The sequence below is a fragment of the Toxotes jaculatrix genome, chromosome 6 (genome assembly GCF_017976425.1).
Source record: "Toxotes jaculatrix isolate fToxJac2 chromosome 6, fToxJac2.pri, whole genome shotgun sequence".
Classification (NCBI taxonomy): domain Eukaryota; kingdom Metazoa; phylum Chordata; class Actinopteri; family Toxotidae; genus Toxotes; species Toxotes jaculatrix.
Window position 1 is genome coordinate 28,368,428 of NC_054399.1, and position 25,613 is coordinate 28,394,040.

General features: G+C 40.9%; 1 protein-coding gene across 4 annotated transcripts in view; it reads right to left on the bottom strand.

The window, feature by feature from the left end:
• Positions 1 to 11,098: 11,098 nt before the first annotated feature.
• ect2 (epithelial cell transforming 2) overlaps positions 11,099 to 25,613 on the bottom strand; it is a 40,184-nt gene continuing 25,669 nt past the window's right edge. For 2 of the 4 annotated variants that reach the window (XM_041041213.1, XM_041041212.1), the window contains 6 exons: positions 23,539 to 23,677; positions 21,726 to 21,880; positions 20,536 to 20,643; positions 18,191 to 18,325; positions 15,593 to 16,187; positions 11,099 to 12,690 (listed from right to left, as the gene is read on the bottom strand). In XM_041041213.1, the coding sequence (XP_040897147.1) occupies positions 15,624 to 16,187; positions 18,191 to 18,325; positions 20,536 to 20,643; positions 21,726 to 21,880; positions 23,539 to 23,677 (1,101 nt within the window). In that variant the 3' untranslated portion in view covers positions 11,099 to 12,690; positions 15,593 to 15,623. The remainder of the gene's footprint in view (positions 12,691 to 15,592; positions 16,188 to 18,190; positions 18,326 to 20,535; positions 20,644 to 21,725; positions 21,881 to 23,538; positions 23,678 to 25,613) is intronic. The other 2 variants (XM_041041215.1, XM_041041214.1) reach the window with 1 other exon arrangement.

Consider the following 25,613-nt stretch of genomic DNA (forward strand, 5'->3'; position numbering starts at 1 on the left):
GAAGACCAGCGAGAAAGTCAGACAGGAGGAGACAACAGAAGTAAAGAAAGAAGCAACATGAGTCAGATAGGAAGAGTCACAGTTAGAGACAAAGACCCACAGACAGGAAAGACACAGAAATAGAGACAGAAGGACACGATGGAACAAGTCAGAGCGCTGACGAAGCTGATGATGGTGACAGGATTGACAGAAGATGAGGTCCGGAGCAGAATTCAGGCTGAGAACACGTCAGCTCGTGTTTTCAGAGGTTTGATTGGTGTAGGTTTACATCAGATGATTTTAGGGACAGTATGTCAGATGAAATAAATGCAGATTTCGCATATTACAGTGTGTGGGATATTATGGATTCTTCCCAACATCACTACAGTTACACCACATCAAATTTTCAATGTGTATTCATTAAGAACGCGATTAATTTTGGTGACCCAGTGACCTTTCCTCCAGCTTTGCTCTAGTATTTTTCTGTGTATACTGGATATACATATATATAATATATGTGGGGGCTATTTTTTAGTTGTTTAGTTTTTTTGTTTGACCTTTCCTTTCAGCAACACAAAGCGAAACTGCCTGATATTGTGCACGAGAGGCTCAAAAAGCCTAAAACAAAAATGACCGTGTTCAGTATCCTGACTGAAGAAGAGCCTGGGGAGCTGGGACTTGGCTTTGCTGGCTGAGGATGGTACAACATGGTCTGCAGGTGCTCTGTCACAAGCAATAGATCAAGTATCAAAGAACTGATGTAAATCATGGAAGTTACATTTTTAGAGTGCCATCAATCCACAGCATAAACATGTGGGATATTCACAGTCTCAGACATCTTGGTCGCAAGCAACATGTGATTGTAATCAAACAGCAGGTGACCATGATTAAATGACAACCCCTCGAATCCTCGAAACAGCCCAAACCTCAATATATTTCTTTTGGGACTGATGAATATGTACTAGCAAATTTGAAAAGATTTAAGTGAAAGCTATTCAACAGTACAATTTTCAACATTTAAAAATTTACTTTACTTACTGGGAAGTATTCTGATTATAGGCAGAAAGTTCTACTCTGTTCCAGAGCAGCGACTCACAGGCCCAGCAGGAGAAAAATACATGTTTAAATGTTGAAAATCAGCAGAATTCCCTTTTAATAATTAGCTCCAAGCAATGATGAGCAAGTAGAAAACCTCTAGTTTGTTCCAGACCACAAACATCTTTTACATCTCATATTGTACGTAGATAAATTGATTGTGAACCTTAGAGGTTAATAATCATCTGTTGTAATAAGTGTTAATTGTCTTTTCCGTATGAAATCTTCTTCTTTGATTTCTGTTGGATTTACTGTAATGTCTGCAGAGCCAAAATTATTGTGTTCTACTTTGCTGTGATTGGAATACGTTGGAATAATCGTATCTTTCAGCTGCATTATTTGTGTCAGAGTGTGTATGAAGTGAAGCTGCAGTCACATCCTAAACCCATCCACACCAGTGCCTCGCCAGTGCTTCTGAAAACACTGGCACACTAAAGGGCATTGCTTAAATGTCTGGCTAAACTCAGCCGATGTGTCTCTGTAGCCCTCCTCCTGAGAGAAATGTGAGCAACAGATTTGGTCAGGATTTATTTATCTTTCAAAAACAGTGCAATGGTGTTTAAATGCATTAAACACACACATTAAAATCTATTCAACACATGAACCATAAAGGTCAAGAATTCAAGAAGTTCCAACATTGAAATTCTATAAAGAAAAAAGATCTAAGGCACTCTTCTGGCAAAAAGTTAAAAAGCCTTTAACTCAAATGGCTATTGCATAGTCCACTGGCAGATGTCTTAGTACTAAGATATCCCACAATGTAGGGGCCCTCTTGAAATTGATTTTAGGTGGAGCAGGAAAAACTTGCCTAAGAATAGGGCCACTTTTGGTCAGATTCCAGTTTGAGTGTGTTATTCTTTTTGTATGATTGGCTAGAGAGCTGTATCTTTGAGTCAAGGTAAGCCTGCTCTTGTGCTGAGGATTCTCTTTTCTTTTTATTACAGAGGTCAGATCTAGAGGTAGACTGGGTTTTTCTCAAACCATCCTAGATAGTTTTTGTGTTGCAGCTTTTATTAAAATAAATAAATCAACCAAAACCTCAGAACCAGCCCAAAACAGTAAGATCAATGTACTGCTCCCACCATTTTACCTGCTGTGATAAGTGAAATCCTTTTTCCATAAAAGGTCAGCATAATCAGGAGCAAAACACAGCCCACAGTGCACAACCCTGATCCTGAACTTAAAGCTGGTCTTGGAAAAGAAAAACATTATCTTTAAGAGTCTTTTCTGTGAGAATGAACTCAGAAGGAGGCTGAGAGTCTGTGGGCCTGTTTCTTAGGAAGTGCTGAAAAGCTTTGGATCTGTTGTCATGGTCAATATTAGCATTTAAGAATGAAGGCAGTTACTGGGCAAGAAGCTTAATATGAAAGTATGTGAACTGATATTGTGGGTGTCCTGCTTTAGCTTTGAATTTCAAGTGGCATTTAGTTCAAAATAGCATCGAAGTTTGTTGTGCCCTCAGTCAGTCTGATACACAGACAGTCTATCTGTCTGAGAAAAGACAGTACACACGGACTGCTGTACAAGTTTTCAGCCTACAGAAGACAGAAATGATGTCTTTGCTCTTCTGGCTGTTGCAGGACTCATGGACACAATGCTCAGATTTTGACAGCCTGTTGGCGTAAGAGGAAAAAAAGTGAGAAAATCATTGCTACGGTAACCTGTGTTACACTCTCCCCCTCTAAACTGCATGGTTCTCTGCATGCACGTCGCTTACACACCACCCACCACCACAAGTATACTCTCAACCTGTGGGAAACACTGCAGTGAGGACTGAGCACTATTATCTCAAGCAAATACACAATAGGTCTTTTGCAAACAGTTGAACAGTTTGACTAAGAACACTTTCAATTATGCAGCTCAAGCTGTTTAGAGATGCTTCATTGTCATTTTATGCCCAGTTTTGAAGTGAATTGTTCCTTTAAATTCATTAACCAGCTTGTATGAAGTTGAGTGAATGTCACAAAGAAAAATAACAATTAGAATAATGATGATCCAACAGTAAAACAATAACATTCCAGCTGAGCACAAAACAATAGGGTTTATTCCTCCAGGCTGGAATCTTAAATAATCAGAAGGAACAATACATGTCCTGGTTCCAGCACAGAAGGACAGCAGAAAAATATCCTGCCTATCAGCACCAGTCTGCTCCAGCAGTCGGATCGAGCTCTGTGACTCTGTGTTACTGATTTTCTACAACTTTCTTAGAATAAGGTCAAATAATAAACATAATAAACTGGTTATTTCCTTTGGTGTGTGTTATGTTGACCAGGCACACAAAGTCTGTATGTCCACCCTGTCAAAAAAATACAAAGCAGAGTAAAAACATTTTCTTTGCATAGCGATCATAAAATATACATTTTCAGGAAGATGCTCTGTTTCTCTCTCAACAATATATTTTAGTTAATGTGAAAAGTGTTTTAACAATAATGAAACCACTGCAAAATATTAGTTTCCCACTAAACTCTGCAACAATAATGTGTGGTCTTCATTTGCTTATTCAGAAACCACATAAAAAGCTTTCTCTAACGTGTGAAAATAATTTGTTCATTTTCATAAAACTTGAAGATGAGAACAATGTCAGGGAGGGGCAGAGGAAAGGGGGTGAATATTGGACTGGATGTTTGCTGGATGTGTAAATTATAGGCTTTATTATTGAGGTCATGGTTACAGGTGGTGGTGCACTGGACTCCATTATCCTGAGAGGTGGATCTCATTTGTGAAGGACTTTTTCTCCTTCTCATTTACAAACATGAGCTTCTCAATGTGACACTGTCCAGCGCAGCACCACTGCTAACTCTGACCTCAGCGCTGAAACATATAACTGAATTAACACCTCTGTGACAGTGTCAATAAAAATCTCACCATAAAAGTCAAATAGAAGTGTTGGATAGCTTCAATTGTACTTCAAGGTCTATGAAGATGGACACCACAGAACGTATGTCGGTGTTGTGTTTTTATCTTTTTACGATCGTGGTGTCCAAACATCACAGGAACCGGTAAATCTCACTCACTGTGTCACTGTGGACAGACAGGAACATTTCAGTCTTCCTATTCAAATGCAGCCGTTTTTATTCAGTGCACCACACGCTGTAAGTGTGTTCTGACCAAAGCAAAACACTATGTAAATAAACTGCGGTTATTATTCTAATTAACACTTGTAAGCTGTTGTTGTACTGTCTTCAAGCAGAGATTCTTGGTGGATTTGTGTCATTTTTCAGATGATGTTCATTGAAAGCACACAGTGAGTGGCTTAAGGCTCTATAACCTGCAGTAAATACCCAGCCAGCATCTAATCTCGCACAGCATGGGATGTATTCACCCGGCACAGCCAGCTTATGTAAATAGACATCTGGTTAGCTCTGCATTCACGGTGTCACCTCCAGGGGAAAAGCATCCGTTTGTGCATCCTTCATCACTTCCTTCTAATTTATTGCCCTCAACAAATATCTTTGTGCAGAAATGAACGCCACGTGCTTGAAGTGGAGGCCACATAAACAGTAACCTGCTCAGTGTAATTTCAAACACACAGCTACATGTGTTCCAGAGCAAGAGTGTGGGGAAAAAAAACACAAATCTCCATTTAGTTGCTAATTAATTTTGGCCTGCTTAGAGCGAACTTGAAAGAGCTGATGGACAGACGTGTGCTGTGTTCTGCACTTTCCCCTGAGCGCTGAGCTTATCAAGCAGAACATGCAGGAAACAAGAAGTTTATATATGCACACACGCACAGTCATGGTATAAAGGAAAAATGTAAAAAGCACAGAAGTGAAGGGGAAAGTGAATGCTCTCCTCCTATCATTACTATGGTAAAACATGTAAATAAGTTTAGCGTCTCTGCCTTTGATGTCCTCTGCAGTGAGCAAACACTCAGCTCGGCCAGACGTCGATAGCTAGTTTCTCACCTGTTTAAGGACTCATAAGTAGCGGGAAGTCCCCGGTGCCATACAGTCATTTTTCTTCATTTGCGGACATTGATCCTCAGTCATTTGCTAACCTTCTCTCTCCTCATCCCCCTCTCCATCTCTGTCTCCGATTTCCTGTGAAGATCCAGTCTCTCGTCCTGTGTCATCTTTGTCAGCTTGTCACTTCAGCCAGAGGACTTGTTCAAAGCAATGATGAAACTGTTAAAGCACGAGAAGCCCGGGCAATAGAAAAGAAGAAAAATTAAGTGCCGTGAGAAAGAACGACACAGGCAGAGGAAAAATAGGAGTGTGTCCTAATTAAGTTCTCATCCATGTTAATTCATCTGGGCCTCGTTAGAGGGACCCAGACAGACAATACCCCCCCTTAATCCTGGGAGAAACCTGGCAGCTGCTACCACAAGAAATCCATTAATTGATTTAAGAGCCGCAGCTTTGTTGTGACAATGCTTCGCCGTTTCAGGAGAATTTGCTGTGCAAATGCCACCGAACCCAACTGACAGGTGTGTTGGGGAGTTATAGTTGGTATCCCTGTAATAAAACACCAATTAAACCCAAAAGAAGGACCAACACAAGCTGGAAGTTAAACCTGTTCCAGCATGTGCAGGTGTGTGGGGGGTTTCCAGTATTTGCTGGATTCAAATTGGCATCAGGATTCAACAGGATCAAAAAATAACGACTCAGGTTTAGAGATGAAGGTACTCAGTGTATGCATGTAGATTACTGCTATACTCAGACACAGGTTAGTTTGACAAAACAAGTGATAAGTCTAACTTCTCATGTTCAGGTTTGTCCTCCACAGTCACACCTCAGTACATATTTCATCCACTTTGCTGCACAGCAGCTGACATTGACATGAATGATCTTGTAACTTTCTCTCTGACTGATCATGTTACAAGTAAACAGATGTGAAATCACAGCACAGCCATTGTCTTTAACTGGTGTGTGTGGTGACTCTGTCAGACGATGTCTTGGTTAGAAAATCAGAATTTTAGCAGCAGCAGCAGCAGAGCAGCAGCTTGGAAATGCCTTGAAGTGACTGCTGGTTAACATGGATCACAGTGGGCCACGTTTCAGTCTCTGGTTCACACTTGTTCCATTGTCTGACACAGAAACAGAGAAACGTGTCAATGAGAGCAGCTTCACTGTGAATGCAGCTGCATATACCAACTGTATACACCATACCAGGTTTGGACCCAGTCTTGGACCCAGGTCAAAGGCCTCTGTGACCCAGACTCACTGAGTAGCCTGGCAGCAGTGCTGAGAGGTTACATTCTTAAGTTTCTGATCAGAGAAGGCCAAAGTTAGCAGTGGGAGCTCACGGCTCTGACTGTGTCATTATGGATTATTAAGCACAGTTTGATGGACAAAACTACCAATTTTATCCCGTTGAAATTAAATTTATAACACAATAAAATGTGTAAAAAAATTAATTCAATGGAATAAAATTCCAGTACCCATCTAAGCAGCCAGTCAAGTCTTGTATCACACCATCTGAGCAGACAATGACATAAACAACAGCCTGCAACACAACACAACACAACACAACACAACACAACACAACACAACACAACACATGAGCCACTTTTAACAACAACACACATCAGCTTTCCTGCTGAAGCCCCTGTCTTATCTAACTTACTAACATGAGCACATATCTTTTCCTGTACCTCAGCTTGATGAACAAACCACCAAATAAACATTCACAGAGGATCAATGCAGTTTATCCCAGTGTCTTATGGACAGGTCATGAGACAGTGTCTCATGACACACACACACAAGATCAAGTTTGTTTACTCTCTGTCTTGTTCCTATAGTGAGCACCAGCAACAGCTGGCAGCTATTGTCAATCAAACATAGACACTGCCCGTCCAGCCCACTGAGACAAAAAGGAACGAGTTCAGATACCATGTCATCTGTGGTGGGGTGCCCTCTTCAACTGTAAGCCTGCCCCCGCATGGTTTTTCCTGCTTGCAACCCCAAGACTCGGTCGCTCCGATGGTGTGGGGAACATTTAGTGCCCACGAGCAGAGCAAAAAGACATGAAGGCTCTTTTATTCCTTGTGCTTTGAAATGAAATGTCCCATCAGTTTTAGGGTTTATGTTGTCAGTGCAGGGAGTATGTATGTGTCGTGCCCACAAGCAGAACTGAAAGACTTAATTTCTGTGACTGACATGCTTCCTAAACAACCCACCTTGGCAACAGCACTGTCAGAGAAGATTCGGTTGCATTTCACATGCTGGAACTTCATTTGACTTCAAGAGAAACTCTTCTATTTTGGGCAGGTCTTAAGCGAATGTGTCCTGTCACTGCATCTCGCCTCCAGCTGTTATAAATGAGCAATGATGACTGTGTGTAGCTGAAGGAGGAGCTCACTGAACCAATTAAGGACGTAATTGGTTGTGAAATGGGAGAAGAGAAAAACTGATGGAAGGCAGATCAGTGCTGGTCAATATTCAGCTGAGCGCTGTTCTCTACAGAGTGTATTGATCTTCTGAAGGTCAGCCATAGTCCACTGGGAGTCACATGATCTCTCTCTCTCTCACACACACACATACACACACACACACACACACACACACACACACACACACACACACACACACACACACACACACACACACACACACACACACACACACAAGTAACGAAGGATAAAACTATTTATTTCGAAATGGAAAGGGAAATGGAAAAATAGCTACTAGAAAATCAGAGTATTCCAAATTGCTAAAAGTATGCATAAACTCTAACACTGTCTAACACATCCGACTGCTGTCACTGTCTCATCATCAGTTTTTGGAGCCTGGCCGCAGGGATTTGCTCTGACGAGCTGACTAACACTGACCACACATGGCAGCTCAGAGGGGCTGTTTGAGAGGTAAAGAGGGAAGAGATGTCTGTTACAGTGGCATTACAGTTCAGTTACATGCCAAATGAATTACTTCATCTTTTTAATTAAAGACACTAAACGTGGGAGTTGAAAATTTCTATTTTAAATGACAATGGTTCTGATACAAAGTGTCAGGGGTCCTGATACAGAGTCACAAGTGAATTCCACCCGAGGACTTGTACTGCATGTCATACCCCACTCACGCCCCACCCCTCTCTCTTCTCTTGCTTCCTGTCTGCACCCAAACAGTCTGATGAGGTGAAAACACCAAAATTAAAAAAAAAAACATGACTGTTGTTGGGACCATGGTCTGATGATACACCCACCATAGATTTTTAACGACTGCGTAATTTTGTTCTCCCAAAAAAAAAAAAAAAAAAAAACTGGTGCTGAGTATCTGAGTAATTAGAAACATGGTCGAATCACATTAAAATAATACACATAATAGCTTTAAAGCGATAATAATAGCTTGAATTATACGGAAAGCGTGGCTTTCTCTGGCTTCTGGGAGAAAACAGCTGATTTAAAGTGTGTCTTTCTCCAAAAAGGCTTAATCCCCTGGCCTGGAAATGAGCCCAGATTTTCTTAAAGTTAGGCTATAAGTTTCGGGTCATGGTTAAACAAGTGAAACTTTTGCTGAAAATGAAAACTTCTCTCACAGTGGAGAACTCCTTTACATGAGACAGGCCCAATCTCCACACCCTCACTCCCCACTGAGGGATTTCAATGTCAGGCTGCCCTCTCTTTCTCGTCGTGTCTCCTCTGTGTAATCCGTTTGAGGAGGGGGAATGAATTTTTCTCATGCACAGAGTATCTGCATGAAGACATCTTCCTCAATTACAGTATTTAGTGAGAGTCTGCTGTATAATGCTGCTTCTCTTTACTTAGGTTGAATGTTTTTGGACTGTCCTTCTTCATGATGGTACTTTGGAGTCAGCAGACCCATACCGCTCCAGCTCCAGCCCCCCTACCTTCTCCTTTTAGCGCATTTCCCTTTTCATTTCACCCCTAAACAGCCAGTCAGAGGCACTTTGAAGTGAAGGCAAAGGCAAATATGAAAAGAGCGAGTGTCCTCCGTGAAGAGGTGCCTTTTCAGCGCGGCTATTCCCCAGTCTCGCCTTGCCTCGGGCCCGCATGCCACTCTACCTCCAGGTGCTAGCTGGCAGCCTGGCACGTCCTGTGCTACATCCAGGAGGCGTAGATTATTTTATAAAGCTTTGAAGGGGTTGCAAGTGAAGAGGACAACACAGGAGCGCTTCCCTTCCCAGCCAAGCCATGACACAAATACTAATGTGGCTCAAATTAATTACAGGCTCACCATTCAAAACACACCTTGACTCGATGTGAGGAAGTCAGCTGGCTCCGGGTTGGCTAATGTGATTATAGTTAAGCTAAGGGTAGGAGGACACAGAGCAGAGGTCTGGCTGTGCAGGAGGTGTATGAACTCACTGTACAGAAATTGAACTCCTTTATAATTACAGCTGTACCTCGTTTGACTCCTTTCAGTTGTGTCAAAGTTCAGAAAACAACTTTTTTTATTCTCCCCTATTTCATTTACCCCTAATTCCCCTAATTCTTTAGTAATTAAGTACATTTACTTAACAATAATCCAGGCAATTTACTTCAACTTACTTGACAGTTAATATGCTCAGATTATGACTGTACATACATTCACTCTCCAAGCACGTATCCATGCATGATCATGCAGTTATCCAATCATGAGGCAGCAGGGAAATGCATAAGATCCTGCAGATACAGGTCAGCTTCAGTTCACCAAACATCACTGTGAGAAACAAAATGTGATCTCAGAAAGGCTCCTGTAACTCAGACAACCACTCTGTACAACTGTGGTGAACAGAGAAGCTCCTCAGAATGAACAACACGTCCAACCATGAGGAGGATGGACGACAACAGCAGAGACCATGTCAGGTTCCAGTCCTGTCAGCCAAGAACAGAGACCTGAGGCTGCAGTGGACACAGACTCACCAACACTGAACAGTTGAAGAATTTGGAGTCAACAGCATGAATCCATGGACCCAACCTGAGAGCCTTAATACCAATCAGTCATGGTCTGAATGTCAGAGTCTGTTTGAGTATTGTTGCTGACCATGTTCATCCCTTCATGGCCACAGTTCACCATCTTCTAATGGCTACTTCCAGCAGGATAATGCTTCATGTCACAAAGCTAATGTCTCAAACTGGTTTCATGAACATGACAGTGAGTTCAGTGTCACCAAATCTGAATGCTAGGCAACTGATTTACATCAGCAACCAGTTTTTTAAATGAACTGGTCAAAAACACAACTTGATGGAACCTGTTTTTGCAGCAATAACCTAAAACAAGTTCTTCCATTAGACGCAGATCAGACCTGCACAGTATTCAGAAGGAATTTTGGACCATTGCTCCTGCACAACTACGTCAGCTCATCCATATTCTTCATGTCTGCTACTGAGAATTAATAGTAATATCTGATATACTGATAACTGGTACAATTACTTTTGTTAGCTGCACCAGTTCTCAGTACAAGCTTCCATGGTGAGAAACTTCTCTGCTCTGTGAATCACTCTGACCCCCCCCCCCCCCCCCCCCCCGAAGAGGGCAAGCTAAAGACTTTACTCTGCAGTGATCAATAAAAGATCACATTATAAAGAGATTCGCTCTGGTACCTTTGTGCTGCAGTCTGCTCTCATTGTTACGACATTATACAGGCAAAACTTATCCCAGTCAAAAGTTTGCCTTAAACCAAATAACAGCTGGTTACCCACTTTCTCTCATTTGTCAATTTTTCTCAACTGGGTTTTACGTTCTTCAAAGTCCCACGTGAGTCTGTTGGTTCAAAGGTGAATCTGAAACAGCAGCTCTGATTTATGAAGGAAGGGAAACTCACATGAGCACTGAGGATCATTCACAATCTCCTTTCAAAGCAAGATGCAAATTACAAAACGTGGACGCTCCAAGAATACTTAGCTAAATCAGACATTTCAGGCCCAAGTGACGCAGTTTAATTTGTTAATGATCGATTATTTGTAAGACTGAAAATAAAGCTCACTGTGGCAGAATTTCCATTTCCTTATATCACAGTGCACCTTTTGGCCTTTGGTTGTGTTTGACTTTGCACACACATACACACAAACACAACAGAAAACCTAACTCCAGGACGAAAAGAGGAAATGAAAGAATTTATTTTTACACAAATGACTTGGCACGTTTAGTCAGCTCCCCCCACAAATGAACAGAGTGAGTATATATATATATATTTTTTTTTAGATTTGATGAAAGACAAAGAGTCAAAAAAAAAAAAAAAAAGGCTTAAATCTTCAAGTGCATTTAATACAGAGATGAAAGCTCAATGAAAACAGCATTAGCTAAAGGACAGTTACAGAAGTGGGGAAAAAAACATAAATAACAAAAGAAAAAAGAAAACGGGTATAAAATGTATTCGTCAGGAATAAATATGTACAGTGGTGCAGCATCCCTTCTCCAACACAGACACAGACACACAGACACAAAGTGGACACACTGTAAAAACCTCTTTTAAAACATGGACGGGCGCACAGGAAACACTTTTATTCTTCTCAACCGAATCTCTTAAATGTTAAAATAGAAGCTTTATAAAAGCTGGAAGCTATCACAAGTTTACTTTAGGAAGGTGGGTTAATTAGTATTGTTATATAAGGTGAAATCAAGTCTACCCCCATTACAATAAAACAACATTAAATGTAAGTTAATATTAAGGTCTCTCACAAAGTAAATTAATTAAAGAAAACCATGACACAGTAAAGAGGAAGAGAAGTCAGTTTTAAGTAGTGCACCCAGCACACAGAGGTTAACAACCTGCCCGTGTTATCTGTCACCTTCACAGAAATACCTCAACATCTACAGTTAAACGTTAATTTACTTTACCACAGCACAGCGAAATAAAACGAGCGTCCAGGGCATCTGAGGACAGCATGAAGTCTCCATTTAATCCACAAGATGAGACATGCTGTTCACTTGGTCTATAGTTAGTGTTTAACATTCGACTGAACAATGGCGACAAATCGGGAATCTGAACAGACGACGTATGTACACACGTAAATAACAATGTGTGTCTGGTAAAGTATATCAGCTAAAAATGATTGATGATTGAAATAATCTATTAACGAATGCAGACAAAAAGCAGTAATTCCTTCATTTTTAAGGCAAACCTCCCCAGAACCAGTGTTAGCCACACACCTGTAGCCCCTGGTGTAGTACCGTTTCAGTTAGCTCAGTCTAAGTGCAAGCATTGTGTATGTATGTTTGGAAAGGCGCACCAATCCGCCCTCCTGTCAGATCAGGAACGGTTTGATCTTTACCTTGTGAGTTCTCAGTAACACAGACCAGTTTTAGCTGAATGCATCACATGATAGGCTTCAGGCTGATGAAAAGTCGGTTACTGTTTCAACCCTACGTGGCTGAAGTTCCAGTTAGGCAGCACTCTGAGCACGAGCTGCACTATTCTGATACTGCCACATATCAGATTCATGTCCCTTGCTTCAGTGCATTGTTCCAAACGTGGCTACATGTAGTTTCTTCTGGGTGTGTTTGTCAGAGCTTCTGTATGGACAAATACTACTTTGTCATACGCAACTTTAACTTTGTACACATAGGACTGTGCGGTCAGACCTTGCACTTAGCAGCAGTCAAGGCAAAGGAGGTGAAAAGATGGGCTGACCATGGCAGGTGCATCTCAGATGAGGTGGGTGGTGGAACGGCTGAATGTGTGGTACTTCCTCTCAAACATGGTCGGCAGATTGACCATGGAGGGGGAATGGTGCGCCTGTAAACAGAAAAGACAGGACAGAATAAGAGGAGGGAAACTGAAGGAGAAGTGAGATAAAATGTTAATACGCAGTTGTGTTGTTAAAGGATCATAACAGTTTATTAAAACGTGGTTCTCATTTATGTTTTTGGCCAGATAAAATCCAGTCAAGTTCAGTTCTGAAGATCCAGAGCTGCTGTGACATACACTACATTACTACAAGTAGTAATCACCACAAGTCTGATTTGGATGGAAACATGAGCAGTCCGATGATCACGTTAACGATCTTCTACATTTAGTTAAACACAGGTGAAGTGTAAAACTCTCCCCTGTAAATATCCACCCCAGTTTACAGATCCACTTCCTGCTTTGACAAGTGTAGGTGTTATACTAAATATACAATCTGAATAAATGTGAACTCACATATAACATATTGCATTTAAACAACGTAAACTTTAAATTCATAACATTATACACATTAACATTATGCACTGATGATGTGTACTTAGCAATCCGCTGCTATTATTTTAGATGTGCTTACCTTTGCTTTTATCTCCCAATAATCTGGCTAAACCTGTCTGACTGTGACTGCTCCTGTTTGCTGTCCCACCAGATTTGTTGTAACAACACTGCCATGTTTCCAGATCTCAGAGATTTTTTTGGTAATCAAAACTGAAAGCCAAAACAAACCAAAAGGAGATAAAAATAGCTTGTAATAAACTAAAATATCCTTTAAACAACCTTGAATTACACCCAAGCAGTTAGCAGGAGGACAAGGTTTTACTATTTGGAAAAGAGGGAAGAAGAAAGCACAGGTGCAAATGTGAATATATGTTTAGTAACTGTTCACTCAGCCATTCAACTCAGTACCAGCATCCCAACTACCAACCCATTCGGTGTGCACTTGTAGAAGCCCTGTGCAACAAGGTTGTGTATGGAGTGTGTATGTGTAAATGTGTTATGAAGGCATGTGAAGAACAAGGCTGGTTTATGTGCTTCAGCCTCCTTTTAATTACTGAGCGCACAAAGACAAACACTGTTACCAGCGCCTCCCTGCCTTTCAAGCCAAACCTTGGCAATGAACTAATCGAGACAAGCAACCTTTGCCAACACCATCACACTTCAGTAGCTTTCCACCTGGCTGTTACACACACACACACACACACACACACACACACCTTGAGTGCTCTCTATGAGCCTATGGACAGAGACACAGTTTTTCGCCTTCCCTCAGCAGATGAACAGTAACTAGTGAATGTTGGCCTTGATTACATGTTAGTAAGTGTTGCTGGAGGGCCTCACAAACAGAATGAGAGGGGTTGAATGAATCAAGGGATTAACAGGCTGTTTTCACTGAAGAGGAAAGCCAGGGTCAGGGTCAGCACTGGTTACAATGTAAACACATCTGACCCTCATCACACACTTTCCATTAACTAAACTCACAGCTAATGAACGCTCGTTTTGTGCATGAAAACACTCGCCTCAACAAACTGTCCCTGCTTCCAGTGATGTGCAGCCAGTGTACATCAAACCTGGGAGACTACAGGAGGAAAGCAGTGTGGAAATGCCATGTGAGAAGGAAGGTACGGCCCATGTGGCATCATTACCACAGTACCACCAGTTATGTTTTTGATTCTAGCACAGAGAAGCTGAGTGGAGCTCACATTTGTCGCTCACTGATTAGCAGCATCGGTCACTCACGGATGTATGCTGCACGACGACATGAAGCCAATGAAAACACTTCTCTCTACTTAACTGTGCAATAGTAATGGTGGTCCTACAGTACAATGCGCTTTACAGAAGAATTTGGACTGAAAACAGGAGGCACGAAACATGGAGTATAGCCAATTAAAATTTTTTTGAAGGGAGTCTTTTCTTTCCAAGTGACAAAGGAGTATATTACAGTTATTGTTTACTCTTTTTTTTATTCCCCCCTATTCTATTACATCAAACCCAATTTCTTATGAATGAATACCTTTAAGGCTGGTAGAGCAGTGTTCATATGACTGGGTGGTGGTTAAATGGCTGAGGTGCAACACAACCGTCACAAGTGGTTAAAATGGTGACAGGTGACATTGGAGCTCTGATGAGAAGCCAGCCTGATTCCCACAAATACACTAACATTTTCATTCTAGTGAGCTGTTTTTGTGTAAACGAGCCAAAACACACAAAGAGTAACCATCCTTAAAGGCATGCCTTGACATTTGGATTTTTACTACAACTGGCACTTAACATTATTCATTCAAGTTCTTTCTAAAAGGACTGCTTAGATTGAAACAAAGATCTCTAAAAGCTAAGTTAAATCTTTTAACACTTTAGAATAATTTGAATAATTAATAGTCAAAACAACACTTAATAATAATGTTCATGGATCAGCCCGTACTCACTACTGTGAGGAAAATAAAATATTCTATATGCGACGGCATGCTGTAAATGAGCCTTTTCCCCTGAGGAAAAGCAGGCTTCCACATGGACAAAACTCTTTTATGTCCCAGCTCTATCACACCCTTTTGCATACAGCCCACTATTAATAGCAGCCACCTTGTGAATATCCACATCCACCACCAGTTAGCAACCCGGGTGATTCACAGGAAAAGAGCTATTCCAAATCAACCCTTAAAATCTCTGCCCTTTACACTTCTGCCAATCTCAAGTGGGGAGAAGTATGACACCCCCAGCACTGCAGTGTGTCTAACTCCCCTTGTATCTAATCATTGGAGTTTAAAGTTCAGCTGCTGAGCAGACCTTTATTAATCTGATCTATCACTGTCGCAGAGTCTCAGCTTCTAAGGAGTTGATTTGGGACAAGAAATGCACCAGTGGTGTATGGATGTTAGGAGCAGGAAGGAAGGTTAAATTTAAATCAAAATGGTACTGCTGTACCCGTGGTTGAGACTAGACAACAATAATGTTTGCTCACATGAAGCTCCAGGATTGAGTTTAGTGAAGGTTTAGAGCAGAGTCTCCCTGCGATGACTGGTCAGGACAGCCTTGTGTGGGTCCAAGGGGACTTGGGGATCCCTGCATGACTCAGAAAAGGTCCTGCCTTTGACATTAACAGGCTGAGGAGCCAGAGACCCTAGCTGGATGCCTACTGAGGGTAGATGTCTAGACACATGTTGGGTAGATTTTGGCTGGGACTTTCTGGAGCTGAGCTGAGCAGAGTGTCGGGCAGCTGGAACGGAGGTGGAGGTATAGTGGGTAGAAAGGGTAGACGGCTGGGAAATGGGGAGGCTTGAATGAGGTTGTGCTGGTTGGGTCAGTAATGGAGCATGAAGGATGGACTTGGGTTCTTGGGTGCTAGGGCAGTGGTTGGGGCAGGGGTTTTGAATGAACTTGGGGGCGGTGCTGGGACCAGGGCTACGGGCAGGGTTTTGGCCTGGGCTGCAAGGGGTACGGATACAGACAGGGACCCTGGCTCTGACAGGAGGGTGGTCGAGAGAGTTTGAGCGCTGCACCGCAGCACTGCTCTTGGTCGAATCACTCAAACTGAACGTAGAGGCAGAGCGAGACATCTAGAGTATATAATAGAGGGCAGACACATAGCAGGGATTTTACATATCATGAAGAAAAACAAGATGAGCCAGAGAGAAAAGACATGCTGAAACACAAGGAGAGAGGAAATCCTCAGAAGGTAAAATAAAACACAAACACTTTATCATCATCTTCATCTGGAGGAAAGGGTCGCATAGTGAGACAGAAATGTCAGGGTTGACTGTCAAATAACAGTCTACACTGTTATAATGTTAAAGACAGGTTTAAAAGAAAGCTCTGATAATCAAATTAGCAAGTGTCTTGTTTCAGTTAGCAAGTGCTACTACTTTACTAAACCCTTCCCCCAAGCAGGCGTTTTCCACTCTGTGTACGTCCTTCCAATTTGTGTTCGTTTTTTTCTTTGCTAATGCCTGTAGTATCAGAGAGAGGGGCAAGAGCCTAACTACACGCAGTGTGTTAATGAAAAATTTAATAAGGGATTTGTTGAATCTTTCATTAAGAACCTTTGCTGCATGTCATTCTGGTCCCTGTCCTGAGAGGAAAAAGAGGAATGCATATGCTATTTCCCTTAATATAAACTAGTATGAGAGAAGTGAGGAGGTTTAAAAGCGGAAATGAAAGTAAAGCGAGAGATGGAATCAAACATTCATTAGCCAGTTTCACCAGCTGTGTATGCTTTCTGAGTCCTACACACCAATCGATGATGTGGTGATTGATTTTTAAATCAATTACTTTTGTATTTTCAGTTCTATTATTCTATTCCATTCTAGTCCATTTTCCACATTTTATCCTTTATCATGAAGTAGCCAGTAAAGTCTTCTTAGATATACACTCAGTAGGCAGTTCATTAGGTAAACCTGCAATAAATCCTACCCTCGGTTATAATGTTCAGTCTGTGTTGAAACTGTTCTGTTGATTCAACTTCATGGTCATTATGGAGGCTGCAGTTTGCGGTGCTGTTGAATCGTGTGGCATATTAAAAACAGGTGTTTCTATTATTTTGTCCACCCCATTTTTATCACTGAGGGGAAGCTAAATAACAGAAACACCCCTCTGTATAAGGCCCCATCACTCCCTAATCTTAACTGATATGGACAAAATGTTTATGATAAAATATGTGAAATAAAATGTTTAATATTTATTCTTAAATTAGTTTTTCCAATACTGCTGACACACTGCTTTTACATTCTGGAGCCACTGGCAGCAAGGAAATAAATTAACTGAGTGATTTCTCAAAAGTGTGTCAATATAATGAATATAATGGAATGATGTTGGAGTTTGATTTCTTCTTTTAGCATTTCCTCCTTCTCTCCTTCTTCACTCCCACTTATCACATGAAAATACAGTATTATGAAATAAACCATTCAAATATTAGCCACAACAGAAAAAGTGTGAGAAAAGAAGAAAATGGAATTTCTATAATAAAACAGTCCTACAAAAGAGCAGAAAAAGTCCCAGCACATTTAACCACACAAGCTTTTTTCTTGCTTTTTAAATCAAGTTAGATCAAAGCAACTGACACCAGCTGAAAGCTGTTCCGTCGTGGACTGATGGAGAAGTCAGCTGACTGTTTCTCAGCAAAAGGACAAAGAGATTGAGAGAATAGTAAGGGGATTAGGAACAGATGGACAGATAGATGGACAGAGAGACAGCCAATAGTCCCACAGTATTGTGTTATGCTGTTGAAATAAAGGAAACAACATAGACACACTGTGGAAACACATATGGAAATACTGGCAATCAATTATTGAAGATGGTATGTATGTTGTTATAAACCAAAACACACACTGGTTTTAAACCAAAAAGAATGAGTCATGTCATCATGTCCTTTTCTACAAAGTGTGAATGAGAAATCTAATATTAAATGTCACAGCAAAATACCTACATTTGTGTATTAGTTAGGTGCTAATCAAGACAAACAGATAAAAGAAATAAGACACTTTAACTTAGTGCGGCTATTTCATTTGAGCTCATGTTGTCTTGCCATTAACAAATGACGATTTCTTTAAGCAAATAGACTTACAGCCAGTGTGGAGCTGCTGCCGATACGGTTTTCACAACTCAGCCTCTGGGTTTTCTCATCTGGAGTACTGTTGGCCATGAACGCCCTCTGGATCGCACGCTTTGGGGTCTTTGTGAAGGAGAACGCCCTCGTCACCTAGCACACATATACCCAGGGAATGTCAGGAACTCACATGTTTCTGTTTTGTTTTGCAGTCTCTTTGTATCCATCACTGCTGAGGCCAATGACACATCTTTTACTTTACACAGTAAAATAACACATCACTTACAGCTCGTTTTGGCAGCAAACCATCATCTGTACCAGGCATTACATGATTAGAACAAGTTATGACATGTTGTGAGTATGAACATAAGAGATTATTTTAAATTAAAAAGTAACGTAGTTACCCTGTAGTTTACAGGACTGTTGTGGCTCGGGATGGTTATTTATTTAGCGAATCTACAGCTCAAATCTAAAAGAATGACCCTATGCACTGATCTGAAGTCTTGGTTGGTGTTCGTTGAAGAGATAATATCTCCAGTTTCGAGATGTGAAGCCACGGAAGTGGAGTGTACAGTGTGTGGACTCTTACTTTATTCGGTCTGTCCCTGCCACAGTGAACACTAGCTAACAGCTGTCTGGAGATATCAGGCTGCTGTCTTGTCAACACAAAGAGTGGAGATGAATTAGTGAGCAGACTTTCACTTTCTTTCCCGTCTGTGCACAAAGTGATAATTAAATCACTCACTCATCTGCTGCTGACAGTCCATGTGTAGCTGTATGGGACAGTATTTATATTATTTAAATATGCACCCTTATAAGTGGTGCAGGTTTTTCATTATTCTTCCTCAACTGTTTTGCAAATGTAGGCCTCAAACATATTGATGTGTCATGTTTTAGTCAGTCATTTGGCATTTGCTAAATGAAGTAAATCCTGGTCCACAGTTTCACGGTTGGTAAATGTGTTTACCAGCCTAATTTGCACTTTACAGAATTTTATACTCAGGGAAGCAAGTTTGCTCCTTTACTGAATGTCGAAGTTTAGGTTCTCAGTTTTCTTTGAAGACAACAGCTGCTGCCCCCCACCCACATGTGGCTGTTTTTTTAAAGTCACCAAACTGTGGATCAGAATAAGCAGATAACTTTGTAACATCACCAATAAGTCAAACTGGTAGCATGATTGGCAGGGAATCATGCCCCAAAGGCCTTCTTTAACTTCTTATACGTCACTGCACTCAGTTGTTGTTCCCTTAAATATTTCCTTAAGGAGCTGTAAAGTCAGATAAACACTGGCTGTTTGATAGCGTCATATCTTTATCTGCTTGTTCCAAAGATTCTTTCAGGCAGCAAGCATCACGCTTATATTCAGTTAAATATTCAAATCCTTTACCTGCCCTCTGTGGATAAGCTGGAAAGAGAAGCTAAAAAAAAAAAAAAAAAAAAAAAAATACTCTAAGGCAGATTTCAATCCCAGCACATTACTTTATGACTGCACAATCCCATCAAAGACAAAAGTCTACACTAGACGTTTTGTGAATAATTTCATTGACATTTCCGTGTGATTCAGCATGAAATTGTTTTCATATTTAGAAACCTAATGATCTGGACCACAATTTATGAAGTTCTGTCAGTCTGAATTAGGAATGTACCCAAATAAGGACATTCAGAGTCTACACAGAGTGAGCACTGTGGTTTTCCTTTACTTCTTATGTGCTTGTGGTTCATGCTCTTATTGACTTAATAGGTTTTATGTATTCATAAAGATTATTACTGATGTTTTTGATGAGTCTCCTCTGCATGGCAGCTCTGTCAGCTGAAGAGTCAGTCATACTGGACTGCTGCAGAGGCAGCTGTAACAACATCTGGTTTCATACTAGGTTAGCAGGCTTTGCTGTTTTCAGTGCCGGAGTTGAAAACATCGCAGCAGCGAACCAATCGAAAAAACAAGTCGTGCTGTTTTTCCATCACGCTGCCCTCCATTTTAATCACCCCTCCCCATTTCCTTCAGTTAGTTTTGTAGTTAAATAATTTTGAGACCTGATTTAATTTAATTAAAAGTTTACAGCTATCATTCTGCATTTCTCTGTGAGAAAATGACCCAGCTATACAATATATAAAACAAGAAAAAATATGTTTTTATTTCAATTTAATAATTTATGAAATACAGTGATTCAACTGACAGAATATGAGAGCGCTTGAGGGATTCTCCTCTGATGATTTGAATTGTCAATATTTAGGGGACACCGCTAATCTGAACAATACTTGGCTGCTCTTCTATATATATATATATATGGTATAATGACCAACCCCTGGAAGAGGTGCAGTTGGGAGGGTTAATCATGAGACATGGATTCGTCTGGATTTACCTTTTTAGAGGTCTTCTTAATGGCCCTGGAGGCTTTGCTCAGGGTGCTGTCCATATCCTTGGTGCTGACCTGTAGTGAGTCTGGGTCTGTGCACTGAATCATGTCCTCCTGGTCACAAACAGATACAGCCTCAAACTCAATATGATTAATCATGACCACAAGTGTGTAATCCATGTAATCAGCCACTATGCATACATTACACTTTACTGTCAAAACAGTTGCAGGAGGGGATGAGTAGGATTCACACACACAGTCTTTATTTCGCTCTCCTCCTCATCCTGCAGTTCTTTTTAACAAGCAGGGCTCTGTCTCGTTGGTATTCACATTGCAGCGCTGACCCAGTGAAAACAGCATTAGGAATGCAGCTGTGAGGCAGAGACCAGAGGCCTACGTCGCCCCCTGCTGCTGACTTCCCTAAATACAGCTTACAGCCTCACCTCCATGTCTTCCACTGGGCTCTATGATCATTAAGCTTAATCAACTCATAACAACTCAGCTTTCCATAATTTCCCTAAGCTATTTAAAGGTTAGCAATATTCTATGTTAGTCCTACTCTCAAGAAATCCCATAAAAAGACCAAAACCAATAAGGAACTGGTAAAACTAACAACTATTAAAACACATCAATGAGCTACACGGTCACAGTGTGACATGCACCTTTATTACCATGAACAAACACACTGTAGTTCACTTTGACTAAATCCTAAATACACCATCCTTCTACTGGAAACACTCACTCAAGCACAAGATGTATATTAATTCACAGCTGAAAACAGTCACCAATAAATAGATAGATAGGGATACTTTATTAATCCCCGTGGGGAAATTCGTTTAAGATTCGAACCCGACTCATGGTTTCCAACCCTCTACCTAACCGCCTGAGCTCACTCAAATGTACTATTTCCTCCTGCTTGAGCAATGTTTGCTAAAAAATACAGGAAAAATCTAAATCCACTTTTTTAACTAGATAAATAATACGCAGACTTACTATATTATTGTTAGTATTACTACCATGGTAGTGACTTACAGTGTTAATAATCAGACTGGACCAATCTGTTTGTGAGGAGGAAAAAAGTTTGATCTTCCAGTGTAAAAGTGAAGGGAGCGGAGCTGTCATGGCTTCCTTCACTGCCTGCTGATCTGTCAAACTACCTACTATTTTTCTTTGTGTGCGAGTGCGTGGCTTCTTACCGCATCAGCCCTGCAGATGGTGTTGGCAACATGGCGGCAAAGTGTTCGCAGCCAGGCGCTTTTAACCGTTTCCTCTCCGGCCAGTTGGAAGCTGAACAACAAGTTCTCCTGTTCAGTCGGAGGCCGAACCACCAAGGCAAATGCATTCACACACTCTGAAGGGAGGAAGTGTAAGAGCAAGAAGGACAGACAGTGAGAGAGAGGGAGAGGGAGAGAGAGGATAATGAAGAGTGACAAAAATAAGGGAGGAGGGAAATCAGCCAGTGGAGAGATTGAGATGAAGAGAAAGACAGAAAAGCATGAGGATGATTGAAGGAGGGTGTTGGATGGGGGAGAAAGGGAAGAGAAGCAGATGGAAAGAACAAAAAACACAGAAGAAAAATCAACTTCAGTGTTTTATCCAAACTCCTAATACATCAATCATTACTGTTGCCTGTGTAAAGACTCCATTTGTCTGTGAACAGTGTGTGCTCACTTGAAACTACGGGGATGGACAAAATAAAGGATTCACCAAAGTATGCAAGAAAGACTTGCTTTTGGACCTCCTTCACTTACTGCTGTCAGTGTGTCATACTCTATCCTGAAACGTGGGATCCCAGAGCTGTATTTAAGCAGGAAAAACTCTATGACTTAGCAGAGGAAAGGAGGGAGAAATGAGCTTGACAGAAATGTGTTACTATTTAACCTTGCAGATTAGGAAGTACATAATATCATCAAAATATTACCTCTGCCTCACTTTGGTTAGCTGTCCTGTGCCTTTTTGCAGATCCACTTATCCTCCCACTTATCATCAGTATTCATATTTCTGTTGTTGGTTATTCTATGATGCTGATGGGTTTTAGTAAAATATTGAGACAGAAGCACTATTATCCAGGCAGAAGGCAGTACATTAGAGATACGGTATATCTGAAACAAACTTAAATAAAATAAAAAAAACCAAAATCCGGCTAAAAAGGAAAACCAGATTTCTGTCAGGCCCTGCTTGTGGTTTAAGTTAAACAGGGAATGAGGGCTGTTCAGTGATTTTTATTGCTTAATATAATTCTAAGAGGAAACTAATATGATTGAGGGAATGAGAGGGAATGTGTGTGGATTTAAAGAGTATTATATTCATGAAGGTCTGAAATAAGTGTCTTTAGTATACAGAGAAGACAAGAAGTGTCCATACTACATACACTTCTTCCTGCTAACAATATGTCACTGCAATGTGTCACATTTTGCAGATGCTAAAGTGAATGAGGAAGTGATTCTGGACACAGTCCAAGGAGGTGGTCAGCTCAGTGTCATTCATTGTGTTCATCATGTGGAGGGATGCTTGTGTGAAATTTAAGTGACCACAAAGAAGTCAAAGGACACCAAATAGAAATTGGACAAAACTTGACCACTTTACCACTATTCTGTTGCCATGGCATTTGGAAATCAAAGCACAATAAATCAAGTCATGTTTGTGCCTCAGTCTCTAATAATTTGACCAGAATGAATGATTACAGTATGTAAAATCTGTTTCAATGTTCAAATGGGTACCAGACTTTAAAACTGTGATCTGACTCAGATCTTGTGTAGAGCATCCCTTAAAGAGCATACTGGGGAAACAGCATCTGCTGTTAACTGTGTTTAAATAGATGCATGAAGATCTTAGAGCTGGTTTGTCATTGTGCTAAATCACAGGGACACTCCAAAACTGTTCAGCCACTTTTGGGTATTACAATGGGGTACGGATTGAAACAATAAAAGACCCTCAAATGACATGCAAACAGAGTAATGAGCAGTAACTTGGTGAGTTTGCAGTGTGTGCATGTTGACACTGTGTTACCCTCTGTGTCCTGCAGGTCCAGCACTCTTCGAATCTGGGACAGCGGCATCAGTGCAATGTGTTTGAGTGGTGGCGGTGGTCTTGTCTGTCCCAGTGGACTCTTAAATGTATTGATCACCTTGTGCCGTTTCCTGGCAATCTGCAGAGACGCACACATACACGAGCACAAAATGAAACACCAGCTCTGGAAGTAAATGTGAACAAAAGCAACTTCCAAATCACATCCTGTGTGCATCTGTGTGTGTCCTTGTGATTTGGAGTTGTTGGTGCATTTTGCAGCGCGCAGGTGAAGCTGCTATCGTTTACTTGGCAATAAATCAATGAGGCATTCGTAGAGGTAAACGATGCAACTCATTAATGTCACATTAATTAGGAGCTGAGAAAGATGAAAGAGAAAGGCGGGAAGGAGGAAGAGCAAGAGATGGGAGAGAAGATAAAATAGGACACTACATTATAGGTCATTGTTATTTTGGCAGTGTGAGTGAAGAGGGTGAGTGTGATTATATGAATGTAAGAGTTAATCAATGACTACTGATGATGGAGGGGAATAATGAGGCCACCCACTCTAACACAACATTCACTCAATACACATAAAGGGCTGCATAGCAAACTGTCAGAAATCCATGTGTGTGTCTGTTCAGCACACACAGAGGCTCATTAGGAGGTGTCGCCAACACTCCTGAATCAGCGCTGCCACCCACCTCGCCTCCTTCATGATTGCCTGCCCTGTTCTTATGCTGCCCCGTTGCTAATTAACGCACACACTGACTGTGTCAGCAATGATAAACTGCACACACATGCACTGATCACCTTTTCAGTCTTGTTACTTCCCTAAAGGTTCCTTTCCTCCTCAATACTGAATGTGCACAAGAACCTCAGCATTTGTTTAAGAACGTGGTCCAAACTGAAACCTGTCATGGGATCTGTGCTGAGTTTCCCTTTACAGACAATGTCCAGAGAAAGAAAGACAGAGAAGATGGAGGATTTTACAGAGAACTTTTTCTAACATCACTGGTTCAATGATACCAGAGTTTAAAATAATGAAATTAGAAAGGTCTTTCAGGTTATGCAGCTATTTATGGTTAAACGTGATGGATGAACTCTTAATTCTAAATACCACACTGCAGCCAACATACCAAATTTGTATCATGTATACAAATTTGGGAACATTTTTTTTTAGGAACACCATACTTTGGCCTCCCTTTGTTCTTAAAACTGACTATGCTTTTTGCTGTCCTCTATAATTGTACATTTCTTGCTGTACATGGCTTTAAAGCGCACATCTACGGTAAATAGCAAGTAGTTGCTTAGATTACTGCTCTAGGGATTTGTTTATGTCACTGAATCTGTCCTTCCAAAGATCTGAAATTGCACTGAACACAGTTGTTCACTGGTCTCAAATATACTCAGCAAGCATTTGTTTAGAAACACCATACAAATACTGCGTAGTTCACCCATTTGCTCTCAAACAGCCTCTGTTCTTCCTGCACTGATTCCGCAGGATGTTAGAAACTTTCCTTTCAGACTCTGCTCCGTGTTGACATGATTGCATCACATCATGTCTTCAGATATGTCATGTGCACATTCAAGCTGCCAATCTCCTGTTCTACCACATCCCAAATGATTTCTGTTACGGTACAATGGTGAAAGTTACTGAGATTACATCTTTTCTCCATTCTGAGGTTTGACGTGAACATTAACTGAAGCTCCTGACCTGTATCTGCAGTATTTTATACACTGCACTGCTGTCACATGACTGGCTGATTGAATAATTGTATGAATAAGCAGTTGTACAGGTGTTCCTTATAAAGTGTTCGAGTTGAAGCGGACATAAAAGTATGACAGCTAAAAGTATTACTGGGTAACACTGAAACATGCTGGTATAACTTGGTAGTCAGTGGGTGTGGAGTTATGTACAAATGTGGATGCTTTCAAAAACCTTTAACTAAATAATGAATAATGAAAAATAAATGAAAAATGTTCATCTATGTTCACATATGACATGAAGACAACCTCTTAACTAGACATGCTGTATGGCTGGTAAGCTTTAATGCAACTCCGTTATTACAAACTGA